Source organism: Rhinoderma darwinii, chromosome 1 (assembly GCF_050947455.1).
Source record: "Rhinoderma darwinii isolate aRhiDar2 chromosome 1, aRhiDar2.hap1, whole genome shotgun sequence".
NCBI lineage: Eukaryota > Metazoa > Chordata > Amphibia > Anura > Rhinodermatidae > Rhinoderma > Rhinoderma darwinii.
The window spans coordinates 627,119,896-627,135,099 of NC_134687.1; the positions used below are offsets into that span (position 1 = coordinate 627,119,896).

The window sequence follows — 15,204 nt, forward strand, 5'->3', positions numbered from 1 at the left end:
CATACTATTAATGCTAGTGAAAATTGTGTCCCAAAACGTTTATTATTTATTAAGTTATGAGCTTTTTTTCTAAATATGTAAATGAGCCTATACTTGACAACTGGGAGGTGACCGCAGCGATTCTCCGGAGGCGGAGCTACCTCACAGCCTCTGACGCTGTCCTATCAGCATGAAGCTGCTTCACACAGTGTGAGAGACTGAGGCTGGAGGGAAGGGGGGATCAGTTCAAATACCCATATCTCCAGCTGTGGACCACCTAGAACAGTGCTTCTGATGGCATATGAAAGAGGAGATTCTAATCTAGCAGTTCTAGCTGTGACACAACCAGAGATATCACCAGTTGAAAACACAGTCGGGAATGGAAGCTGTATACTATATGATCACGCTGTGTTGCTGGGCAGGGAAGGGGGAGAAGCTGTATGCTGATTGGACAGCATCATACCGAAAACATCACACCGCCCAGAGTGAAAAGAAAGAGTCACCTCCCACTTGGCTATTAGAGCCACATTAACATATTCAGGAAAATGCTGATAACTTTGCAAATACTAAACGTTTAAAACAAATCTCACTGTAGTTATCCGCAGCAAAGGGCCTATTAGACTAGTTAGGAGATGCAGAATTAATAAACTGGTGACAGGATAGGGGAACTAGAATCTAAGGTTTCTCTTTATGCAGACGATCTAATGATTTTTTTGGATGACACCAATGAATCATTAAAAATTCTAGGGGAAATAATTAGGAAGTACTCAAGATTCTCTGGGTTTTTAGTTAACTGGGGAAAATCGGTACTAATGCCTATGGGGAAACTGGATCAAGACAGACGTAAAGGGGTTTTCCCATGAGAGACATTTATGACATATCCACAGGATTTGATATCAGAAAAAAGGAGATTTTTGAAGCAGCACTAGTCCCGAGTATGGTGCGGTGCACGCTGTCAAGCCAGGCAAACCCACTCCAGCACGATGTATATCCAAAGAAGTAGTAGGACAACAGCACACGTCTTCAAATCAGCAAAGTGGTTTTATTGTCAAGACATCCACAAACGACAAGCAACGTTTCGACCCATAGTGAGTGAAGGGTCGTTTCGTTCTAGCTGCGTCTGATATCGCTGAATTACGGCCACTTCCTGGTTATATGGTCGGGAGTTCCGAAAACGGCGTAACTCGCTGAGCTACGTTGTTTCCGTAAGTCCCATAGTAGTGAATGGCAGTTACGGAAGCAGCGTAGCATGCCAGTTACGCTGTTTACGTAACTACCATTCAGTTCTATGGGACTTACGGAAACAGAGTACGCTGCTCTCATAACTCGCGACCATATAACCTTTTTCATGGTCGGAATTCACATCATTCAGCCGCAACACAGAGCGGCTGAACGGGGTTTAGGCGGCCCAGTTCTAGAGATAGGTGCGGGTCCCAGAGGTGAGTCCTGCATCTATCTGACATTTATGACATATCCTGTGGATATGTCATAAATGTCTCTCATGGGAAAACCCCTTTAAAAGAATAGCGCCAAAACTTAGAGTGTTGGAGGAAGAAGAATCCTTTAAATATTTTGGAATCAATATGTCTAGGTAGGTGGAGCGATACGTGGAGTTGAATGTCCCCTTGGTCCATAGCTGGAGAGCAAAAGTGAAAGTATGGACGAAAATGAATTTGTCCATGGCTGATAGGATATATTTGATCAAAATGGTGTGGTTACCCCCAAGCATTGTATTGCTTCAAGAATTGTCCTGTGGAGATACCGGGAAAAATGTCCTCAATTATGGACACCCTGGAGAGGGAACTAATATGGAAAAATGGTGTCGCTAGAATTGGGAAGCAATATATACAACTTCCGGTAGGTAAGGGGGGATTGGCAGTCCCAAATTGGAAAGCTTACTACTTGGCAGCACAAGGGGCAGCACGGAGGGGAACTCCAAAAGGAGTGACAGAAATACATCAATGTGTTCACCAATTTCTGAACAAAGAACTAGGAAAGGTGAAAGTATTGGAGGCAGGTTCACACCGTATCCTCTTTACGGCTGCCGATTTTATATACATCTTCTTTATGCTGGTATAAAATGAAAAAAAAAAACTAGCAATAAACCTCCTATTATTCATGGCCAGGAAATGTATTTTAAAACAATGGGTCTCAGAAGAAGGACCAAGTGTTTTGTTACCTGGAAAAAATTAAGGCCTAGTTCACACAGAGCTTTTTGTCACGTTTTTTTTTTTTTTTCATATTCAAAATTTTTATTGATTTTAATACAAACAAATACACACACATTCGGGAAAAATGTGTCCCCATAATAAAAAGAACATGACAAGAAGGGCACAGCCCAAACAGGAGAGTGGACATCACAAGCCATAACAAGCGCAAAATACAGTCCCAGCAGTCTGAGGAAGCTAAAAGGAAATGAGCATAGTAACAAAAAGAAGAGAAAATACACCAATCCAACCCCCCAGACCTCCTAAAATACAATGGTAAGTACATGTATGCGCAATCACAGGAAGCAAAGACCACTCACAATAGACACAATGAGGGAAGGAAAGATAGGATGGGAAACAAACAGAGGTCGTGGCGAACCTGGACTCCAGCACCGGAACATCCTAGATAAAATGAGAAGAAGCAGCCATGCACCTGTCAGAGATGATGGTAGAGCGAACAAACCCCAATACACTGGCCTGTAGTCCCTACAGTGACGAAGTCTCCTGGGAAAGGATGTTTTCCTCAGGCCACTGCATTGCGATAGGTGGAAGAAGAGAGAAACGTTAGCCAGTGAGACCTGGTATCCTTGTACCGTCTAGAAGTGGCCGGGGAATGAGCCAGAAGGTGTTCCATGCGCTGTATCAAAGCGACCTCCTGGAACCACTCATCCAGCAGCGGAGGGACTGCCGTTTTCCACTTACGAGGGATAACTGATTTGGCGGCTTGGTGGAGATGTCTAATTAAAGAACATTTGTAAATGGGAAGCGGCATAGGGAACATAAATAAAAGGACCGCCTCAGGGGAGTTAGGGACCGAAACCCCAGTCACTTCCACTATAATTTTAAGAACCGCCTCCCAACAACTCTGCAAATTAGAACAAATCCACCAAATGTGAGACATGGAAGCCCCCGACGCCCCGCACCGCCAACACTCGTCAGGTACAGACGGGTACCATCTGTGCAGGGTAGCAGGAACTCGATACCACCTAGAAATAATTTTGTAGCTGGTTTCCTGGGCTCGGATGGCTATTGAGGCCTTCTGGGAAATGGTAGAAACACCGTCTCCATTGAGCGTCAGAGAAGGTCGCGTCCAATTCTGTCTCCCAGGCCCTACAGAAGGATGGGAGATGAGGGGATCGCTGGGATAGGAGTAGTTTATAGAATATGGAGATGGCGTGCGCAGGGGACCGGGTGGAAACGCACAACCGCTCAAAATCAGTAAGCGGACGGTGAAGATGAGCCCTACGCTTAGTGACACTGTAAAAATGCTGTAACTGGGAGTATGCAAATATATGACGGGGAGACGGTGTATCAACTGGGCAGATCGTGGCCAGTGGTTGGCACGGTTTTTGACGCGGAAACTGCCCCAAAAAATTTCCAACAATGCCTCTCATTGATTTCAGGAAGAGGCGTTTTTTCCCACGAGTGGAAAAAAACGCTTACAGGAAAGAGAAGCGTCATGCCCTTTCTTCCGGCGTTTCCATCTCTGACCTCCCATTGACCGCAATGGGAGGCAGAGAAAACAGTTTTCGTGGCATTTTTTTAATGGCCGCAGCTGAAAAACGCCCCCCGACGAATGCGGCAAAGAGAGTGCAGGCAGGTCAAAATCTGCCTCTGAATTCCTGAAGGAATTTTGAGGCTGACTTTTCTGTGAACATGGCCTAATAAAGGTATATATATATACAGCAGGAACAAAATTGGGCCATGAGGAATCGAAAAGAGATGGGATTTAACAAAGTATGGGGAATATTCATGGAAAGTTTTTGGTTGGGTGAAAGCAGGAGATTTTTTTTGGGGGTTTTGTTATTTTCCTCTTTCTCTTCTTTTTGGATCTTTCTTCTCCACCTCCTCCGGTTTCCCCACTCATGGGTTCGTGGATTTAATATAATTTGTGTTATTGATAGGCATTAGATGTTTTTTAAAGCAAAAAACTACCAATGAAGAGTGGAGCGGACGGACAGGAATCAGGGCAGTCTCCCCTTTTTGTGGTAGTCTCCTGGTCCCCCTACATCTCTGGCCTAGTCGCTGTTGCACCCCTGTAAACAAGATGCTTATGCTCCTGCCCGCTGCTATGAAGAGGGATTCCCAGCCAGTCTGCTATGATGAAACTTACACTTATTCCTCTGGCGCGGGAGCAGCTGCATAATTGCCATCCCTGCCACCCCTACCACCCCTGCCACCCCTGCTCTATACAGACACTGAACCAACAGGTGATGTCCTGCAACCTGAGAGCTAACAGGAAGCCGCGGACCTGTATGTTGGACATAACTCTGATAACCTGCTCTGTATTGATGTCCATAAATATCATGGGGAGCAGAAAGTCCATCTTTCAGAATATTACTCATGTACCTGTAGCCAGTATTAACTCTTTCATCACATACCTGAGAATCACCCCAGACCCTGATCTCTGTTCTTTCTACTCACAGGAACCCCAAGTACAAGGATCTGTTTGCCGTGGGACATGGATCATGTAAGTTCTATATTAATGGCTGATGATGTACATGGAGTATATAGGACCCCTGGACTGATGACACTTATGGTTTTCCACCCTTCTGCAGTTCTCTGGTTGCAGCCAATCAGTGAGCAGCAGAGATGTTTTCTTATACAAAATATAAATAATAGAAACATTGTTGCAACAGAGATGTATGACCCTGGATGTAGCCATGACAACTAGAATGGAAACCCCCATTCTTTACACTGCAGGCTATTTACAGAGAACCAAAGGTTTATATTACAAAGAGTTTTTATTTCACAACTAAACAGGGACAGAGCATGCTATAAATAAAATAACAGGCAGGGAATTGGAAATTTCTTCATCCGCATTATATGTTACCAGTGCGTTATTTTATATGGGAAAGAACCAAACGCTCCATGTGAAACCAGACATAACCAGGTCAATCAGAAAAGGGATGGATCCATCATGTCGGAAAATCTGGGTATGATTAGGAGGACATCTGGGGGCAGTGTTAGGGGGACACTCTGGCTGGCACTGTTATAAGGGGGTAACTCTAGCAATATTCATGGGGGAACTCTTTCTGGCTCTATTCATGGGGCACTCTAGTTGCCACTATGTATATATATATATATATAGACAGTCTAGCTAGTATTATTCATGGGATCACACTTCCCTATTCTCAGCCTCCACATCAGTGGAAGCGGAGATGACTCTTGCGGCAGTGATAAAATATTATTAATAAGGGGATGATGTACATTGGAGTTGGCCGGCTTGTCCTGCACTGTGCAGCTGTTAATTATGTAGATAAGAGGTCCCGACCCCCATTACTGTAACGCACAGAGCAGCTCGGTATCCTCTGAGTCACTCTGCCGGCTCATCTCCCAGCATCAGGGCAGAACTTCATGATACTGGACATGCAGCCCTCACCCCGCGTCTTCTCCAGGATTACATGGTGCACCAATCAGCTGCGCGTCTGCCCCTGTCAACATCAACTTATTACACGCAGTGATCACCGAAGTGCTCCATAAATCAGGATATATCTGAGGTCACATATCAAAGTATATCTCACCTGTATATGTGTGCAGCATAGGGGGCACCTTTAGACAGGTGTGTGTTACAGGCGTCCATCATGTATGCTTATATGGGCCAAGGAGTTGGGACTGCCAATAACCAACTGCGGTACCTACATTTAACCACCGGGTGTCAGTACTGGAACAGTCCATATTTTGCTGTTATCTATTTGGTTTACACCTTTCAAATGAATATTAGGAGATGCTACTTGGTGCTCACCTCTATACTACATTATACCTGGTGCTCCCCTCTATACTACATTATACCTGGTGCTCCCCTCTATACTACATTATACCTGGTGCTCCCCTCTATACTACATTATACCTGTGCTCACCTCTATACTACATTATACCTGGTGCTCCCCTCTATACTACATTATACCTGGTGCTCCCCTCTATACTACATTATACCTGGTGCTCCCCTCTATACTACATTATACCTGGTGCTCCCCTCTATACTACATTATACCTGTACTCACCTCTATACTACATTATACCTGTGGTCACCTCTATACTACATTATACCTGGTGCTCACCTCTATACTACATTATACCTGGTGCTCCCCTCTATACTACATTATACCTGGTGCTCCCCTCTATAATACATTATACCTGGTGCTCCCCTCTATACTACATTATACCTGTGCTCACCTCTATACTACATTATACCTGGTGCTCCCCTCTATACTACATTATACCTGGTGCTCCCCTCTATACTACATTATACCTGGTGCTCACCTCTATACTACATTATACCTGTGCTCACCTCTATCCTACATTATACCTGTGCTCACCTCTATACTACATTATACCTGTGCTCACCTCTATACTACATTATACCTGTGCTCACCTCTATACTACATTATACCTGGTGCTCACCTCTATACTACATTATACCTGTGCTCCCCTCTATACTACATTATACCTGTGCTCACCTCTATACTACATTATACCTGGTGCTCACCTCTATACTACATTATACCTGTGCTCACCTCTATCCTACATTATACCTGTGCTCACCTCTATACTACATTATACCTGTGCTCACCTCTATACTACATTATACCTGTGCTCACCTCTATACTACATTATACCTGTGCTCACCTCTATACTACATTATACCTGTGCTCACCTCTATACTACATTATACCTGTACTCCCCTCTATACTACATTATACCTGTGCTCACCTCTATACTACATTATACCTGTGCTCACCTCTATACTACATTATACCTGTGCTCACCTCTATACTACATTATACCTGTGCTCACCTCTATACTACATTATACCTGTGCTCACCTCTATACTACATTATACCTGTGCTCACCTCTATACTACATTATACCTGTGCTCACCTCTATACTACATTATACCTGGTGCTCCCCTCTATACTACATTATACCTGGTGCTCACCTCTATACTACATTATACCTGTGCTCACCTCTATACTACATTATACCTGGTGCTCCCCTCTATACTACATTATACCTGGTGCTCACCTCTATACTACATTATACCTGTGCTCACCTCTATACTACATTATACCTGGTGCTCCCCTCTATACTACATTATACCTGGTGCTCACCTCTATACTACATTATACCTGTACTCACCTCTATACTACATTATACCTGTGCTCACCTCTATACTACATTATACCTGTGCTCACCTCTATACTACATTATACCTGTGCTCACCTCTATACTACATTATACCTGGTGCTCACCTCTATACTACATTATACCTGTGCTCCCCTCTATACTACATTATACCTGTGCTCACCTCTATACTACATTATACCTGTGCTCACCTCTATACTACATTATACCTGGTGCTCGCCTCTATACTACATTATACCTGTGCTCACCTCTATACTACATTATACCTGTTCTCACCTCTATACTACATTATACCTGTGCTCACCTCTATAATACATTATACCTGTGCTCCCCTCTATACTACATTATACCTGTGCTCACCTCTATACTACATTATACCTGTGCTCACCTCTATACTACATTATACCTGTGCTCACCTCTATACTACATTATACCTGTGCTCACCTCTATACTACATTATACCTGTGCTCACCTCTATACTACATTATACCTGTGCTAACCTCTATACTACATTATACCTGTGCTCACCTCTATACTACATTATACCTGGTGCTCACCTCTATACTACATTATACCTGTTCTCACCTCTATACTACATTATACCTGTGCTCACCTCTATAATACATTATACCTGTGCTCCCCTCTATACTACATTATACCTGCTGCTCCCCTCTATACTACATTATACCTGTGCTCACCTCTATACTACATTATACCTGTTCTCACCTCTATACTACATTATACCTGTGCTCACCTCTATACTACATTATACCTGTGCTCACCTCTATACTACATTATACCTGTGCTCACCTCTATACTACATTATACCTGGTGCTCACCTCTATACTACATTATACCTGTACTCACCTCTATACTACATTATACCTGCTGCTCCCCTCTATACTACATTATACCTGGTGCTCACCTCTATACTACATTATACCTGTGCTCACCTCTATACTACATTATACCTGGTGCTCCCCTCTATACTACATTATACCTGGTGCTCCCCTCTATACTACATTATACCTGTGCTCACCTCTATAATACATTATACCTGTGCTCCCCTCTATGCTACATTATACCTGTGCTCACCTCTATACTACATTATACCTGTGCTAACCTCTATACTACATTATACCTGTGCTCACCTCTATACTACATTATACCTGGTGCTCACCTCTATACTACATTATACCTGTTCTCACCTCTATACTACATTATACCTGTGCTCACCTCTATAATACATTATACCTGTGCTCCCCTCTATACTACATTATACCTGTGCTCACCTCTATACTACATTATACCTGTTCTCACCTCTATACTACATTATACCTGTGCTCACCTCTATACTACATTATACCTGTGCTCACCTCTATACTACATTATACCTGTGCTCACCTCTATACTACATTATACCTGGTGCTCACCTCTATACTACATTATACCTGTACTCACCTCTATACTACATTATACCTGCTGCTCCCCTCTATACTACATTATACCTGGTGCTCACCTCTATACTACATTATACCTGTGCTCACCTCTATACTACATTATACCTGGTGCTCCCCTCTATACTACATTATACCTGGTGCTCCCCTCTATACTACATTATACCTGGTGCTCCCCTCTATAATACATTATACCTGGTGCTCCCCTCTAAACGACATTATATCTGGTGCTCCCCTCTATAATACATTATACCTGGTGCTCCCCTCTATACTACGTTATACCTGGTGCTCCCCTCTATAATACATTATACCTGGTGCTCCCCTCTATAATACATTATACCTGGTGCTCCCCTCTAAACGACATTATACCTGGTGCTCCCCTCTATACTACATTATACCTGGTGCTCCCCTCTATACTACATTATACCTGGTGCTCCCCTCTAAACTACATTATACCTGGTGTTCCCCTCTATACTACATTATACCTGGTGCTCCCCTCTATACTACATTATACCTGGTGCTCCCCTCTAAACTACATTATACCTGGTGCTCCCCTCTATACTACATTATACCTGGTGCTCCCCTCTAAACGACATTATACCTGGTGCTCCCCTCTATACTACATTATACCTGGTGCTCCCCTCTATACTACATTATACCTGGTGCTCCCCTCTAAACTACATTATACCTGGTGCTCCCCTCTATACTACATTATACCTGACCTGGTGCTCCCCTCTATACTACATTATACCTGGTGCTCCCCTCTAAACTACATTATACCTGGTGCTCCCCTCTATACTACATTATACCTCTGCCCACCTCTATACTACATTATACCTGGTGCTCTCCTCTATACTACATTATACCTGGTGCTCCCCTCTAAACTACATTATACCTGGTGCTCCCCTCTATACTACATTATACCTGGTGCTCCCCTCTATACTACATTATACCTGGTGCTCCCCTCTAAACTACATTATACCTGGTGCTCCCCTCTATACTACATTATACCTGTGCCCACCTCTATACTACATTATACCTGGTGCTCTCCTCTAAACTACATTATACCTGGTGCTCACCTCTATACTACATTATACCTAGTGCTCGCCTCTATACTACATAATACCTGTGCTCACCTCTATACTACATTATACCTGTGCTCACCTCTATATTACATTATACCTGTGCTCACCTCTATACTACATTATACATGGTAGTCACCTCTATACTACATTATACCTGGTGCTCACCTCTATACTACATTATACCTGTGCTCACCTCTATACTACATTATACCTGTGCTCACCTCTATACTACATTATACCGGTGCTCACCTCTATACTACATTATACCTGGTGCTCCCCTCTATTCTACATTATACCTGGTGCTCCCCTCTAAACGACATTATACCTGGTGCTCCCCTCTATACTACATTATACCTGGTGCTCCCCTCTATACTACATTATACCTGGTGCTCCCCTCTAAACTACATTATACCTGGTGCTCCCCTCTAAACTACATTATACCTGGTGCTCCCCTCTATACTACATTATACCTTGTGCTCCCCTCTAAACTACATTATACCTGGTGCTCCCCTCTATACTACATTATACCTGGTGCTCCCCTCTAAACTACATTATACCTGGTGCTCCCCTCTAAACTACATTATACCTGGTGCTCCCCTCTAAACTACATTATACCTGGTGCTCCCCTCTATACTACATTATACCTGGTGCTCCCCTCTATACTACATTATACCTGGTGCTCCTCTCTATACTACATTATACCTGGTGCTCCCCTCTATAATACATTATACCTGGTGCTCCCCTCTACACTACATTATACCTGGTGCTCCCCTCTATACTACATTATACCTGTGCTCACCTCTATACTACATTATACCTGGTGCTCCCCTCTATACTACATTATACCTGTGGTCACCTCTATACTACATTATACCTGGTGCTCACCTCTATACTACATTATACCTGGTGCTCCCCTCTATACTACATTATACCTGGTGCTCCCCTCTATAATACATTATACCTGGTGCTCCCCTCTATACTACATTATACCTGTGCTCACCTCTATACTACATTATACCTGGTGCTCCCCTCTATACTACATTATACCTGTGCTCACCTCTATACTACATTATACCTGTGCTCACCTCTATACTACATTATACCTGTGCTCACCTCTATACTACATTATACCTGTGCTCACCTCTATACTACATTATACCGGCTGCTCCCCTCTATACTACATCATACCTGTGCTCACCTCTATACTAAATTATACTGTGCTCACCTCTATACTACATTATACCTGGTGCTCACCTCTATACTACATTATACCTGTGCTCACCTTTATACTACATTATACCTGGTGCTCACCTCTATACTACATTATACCTGTGCTCACCTCTATACTACATTATACCTGTGCTCACCTCTATACTACATTATACCTGTGCTCACCTCTATACTACATTATACCTGTACTCACCTCTATACTACATTATACCTGCTGCTCCCCTCTATACTACATTATACCTGTGCTCACCTCTATACTACATTATACCTGTACTCACCTCTATACTACATTATACCTGCTGCTCCCCTCTATACTACATTATACCTGGTGCTCACCTCTATACTACATTATACCTGTGCTCACCTCTATACTACATTATACCTGGTGCTCCCCTCTATACTACATTATACCTGGTGCTCCCCTCTATACTACATTATACCTGGTGCTCCCCTCTATAATACATTATACCTGGTGCTCCCCTCTAAACGACATTATATCTGGTGCTCCCCTCTATAATACATTATACCTGGTGCTCCCCTCTATACTACGTTATACCTGGTGCTCCCCTCTATAATACATTATACCTGGTGCTCCCCTCTAAACGACATTATACCTGGTGCTCCCCTCTATACTACATTATACCTGGTGCTCCCCTCTATACTACATTATACCTTGTGCTCCCCTCTAAACTACATTATACCTGGTGTTCCCCTCTATACTACATTATACCTGGTGCTCCCCTCTATACTACATTATACCTGGTGCTCCCCTCTAAACTACATTATACCTGGTGCTCCCCTCTAAACTACATTATACCTGGTGCTCCCCTCTATACTACATTATACCTGGTGCTCCCCTCTAAACGACATTATACCTGGTGCTCCCCTCTATACTACATTATACCTGGTGCTCCCCTCTATACTACATTATACCTGGTGCTCCCCTCTAAACTACATTATACCTGGTGCTCCCCTCTATACTACATTATACCTGACCTGGTGCTCCCCTCTATACTACATTATACCTGGTGCTCCCCTCTAAACTACATTATACCTGGTGCTCCCCTCTATACTACATTATACCTCTGCCCACCTCTATACTACATTATACCTGGTGCTCTCCTCTATACTACATTATACCTGGTGCTCCCCTCTAAACTACATTATACCTGGTGCTCCCCTCTATACTACATTATACCTGGTGCTCCCCTCTATACTACATTATACCTGGTGCTCCCCTCTAAACTACATTATACCTGGTGCTCCCCTCTATACTACATTATACCTGTGCCCACCTCTATACTACATTATACCTGGTGCTCTACTCTAAACTACATTATACCTGGTGCTCACCTCTATACTACATTATACCTAGTGCTCGCCTCTATACTACATAATACCTGTGCTCACCTCTATACTACATTATACCTGTGCTCACCTCTATATTACATTATACCTGTGCTCACCTCTATACTACATTATACATGGTAGTCACCTCTATACTACATTATACCTGGTGCTCACCTCTATACTACATTATACCTGTGCTCACCTCTATACTACATTATACCTGGTGCTCCCCTCTATTCTACATTATACCTGGTGCTCCCCTCTAAACGACATTATACCTGGTGCTCCCCTCTATACTACATTATACCTGGTGCTCCCCTCTATACTACATTATACCTTGTGCTCCCCTCTAAACTACATTATACCTGGTGCTCCCCTCTATACTACATTATACCTGGTGCTCCCCTCTATACTACATTATACCTGGTGCTCCCCTCTAAACTACATTATACCTGGTGCTCCCCTCTATACTACATTATACCTGGTGCTCCCCTCTATACTACATTATACCTGGTGCTCCCCTCTATACTACATTATACCTGGTGCTCCCCTCTATACTACATTATACCTGTACTCACCTCTATACTACATTATACCTGTGGTCACCTCTATACTACATTATACCTGGTGCTCACCTCTATACTACATTATACCTGGTGCTCCTCTCTATACTACATTATACCTGGTGCTCCCCTCTATAATACATTATACCTGGTGCTCCCCTCTATAATACATTATACCTGGTGCTCCCCTCTATACTACATTATACCTGTGCTCACCTCTATACTACATTATACCTGGTGCTCCCCTCTATACTACATTATACCTGTACTCACCTCTATACTACATTATACCTGTGGTCACCTCTATACTACATTATACCTGGTGCTCACCTCTATACTACATTATACCTGGTGCTCCCCTCTATACTACATTATACCTGGTGCTCCCCTCTATAATACATTATACCTGGTGCTCCCCTCTATACTACATTATACCTGTGCTCACCTCTATACTACATTATACCTGGTGCTCCCCTCTATACTACATTATACCTGTGCTCCCCTCTATACTACATTATACCTGGTGCTCCCCTCTATACTACATTATACCTGGTGCTCCCCTCTATACTACATTATACCTGTGCTCACCTCTATACTACATTATACCTGTGCTCACCTCTATACTACATTATACCTGTGCTCCCCTCTATACTACATTATACCTGGTGCTCCCCTCTATACTACATTATACCTGGTGCTCCCCTCTATAATACATTATACCTGGTGCTCCCCTCTATACTACATTATACCTGGTGCTCACCTCTATACTACATTATACCTGTGCTCACCTCTATACTACATTATACCTGGTGCTCACCTCTATACTACATTATACCTGGTGCTCACCTCTATACTACATTATACCTGTGCTCACCTCTATACTACATTATACCTGTGCTCACCTCTATACTACATTATACCTGTGCTCACCTCTATACTACATTATACCTGTGCTCACCTCTATACTACATTATACCTGTGCTCACCTCTATACTACATTATACCTGTGCTCACCTCTATACTACATTATACCTGTGCTCACCTCTATACTACATTATACCTGTGCTCCCCTCTATACTACATTATACCTGTACTCCCCTCTATACTACATTATACCTGTGCTCCCCTCTATACTACATTATACCTGTGCTCACCTCTATACTACATTATACCTGTGCTCACCTCTATACTACATTATACCTGTGCTCACCTCTATACTACATTATACCTGTGCTCACCTCTATACTACATTATACCTGGTGCTCCCCTCTATACTACATTATACCTGGTGCTCCCCTCTATACTACATTATACCTGGTGCTCACCTCTATACTACATTATACCTGGTGCTCCTCTCTATACTACATTATACCTGGTGCTCCCCTCTATAATACATTATACCTGTGCTCACCTCTATACTACATTATACCTGTGCTCACCTCTATACTACATTATACCTGTGCTCACCTCTATACTACATTATACCTGTGCTCACCTCTATACTACATTATACCTGGTGCTCCCCTCTATACTACATTATACCTGGTGCTCACCTCTATATTACATTATACCTGTGCTCCCCTCTATACTACATTATACCTGTGCTCACCTCTATACTACATTATACCTGTGCTCACCTCTATACTACATTATACCTGGTGCTCGCCTCTATACTACATTATACCTGTGCTCACCTCTATACTACATTATACCTGTTCTCACCTCTATACTACATTATACCTGTGCTCACCTCTATACTACATTATACCTGTGCTCACCTCTATACTACATTATACCTGGTGCTCACCTCTATACTACATTATACCTGTGCTCACCTCTATACTACATTATACCTGTGCTCACCTCTATACTACATTATACCTGTGCTCACCTCTATACTACATTATACCTGTGCTCACCTCTATACTACATTATACCTGGTGCTCACCTCTATACTACATTATACCTGTACTCACCTCTATACTACATTATACCTGTGCTCACCTCTATACTACATTATACCTGTGCTCACCTCTATACTACATTATACCTGTGCTCACCTCTATACTACATTATACCTGTGCTCACCTCTATACTACATCATACCTGCTGCTCCCCTCTATACTACATTATACCTGTACTCACCTCTATACTACATTATACCTGTGCTCACCTCTATACTACATTA

The 15,204-nt window shown here is 42.9% G+C and overlaps 1 protein-coding gene across 1 annotated transcript in view; it reads left to right on the forward strand.

Annotated features, from left to right (window-relative positions):
- The window catches only part of DNAI1 (dynein axonemal intermediate chain 1), a 142,908-nt gene that overhangs the window by 19,933 nt on the left and 107,771 nt on the right, over nucleotides 1–15,204 (forward strand). The window contains exon 13 of the mRNA XM_075847599.1: nucleotides 4,613–4,674. Within this exon, the coding sequence (XP_075703714.1) occupies nucleotides 4,613–4,674 (62 nt within the window). The remainder of the gene's footprint in view (nucleotides 1–4,612; nucleotides 4,675–15,204) is intronic.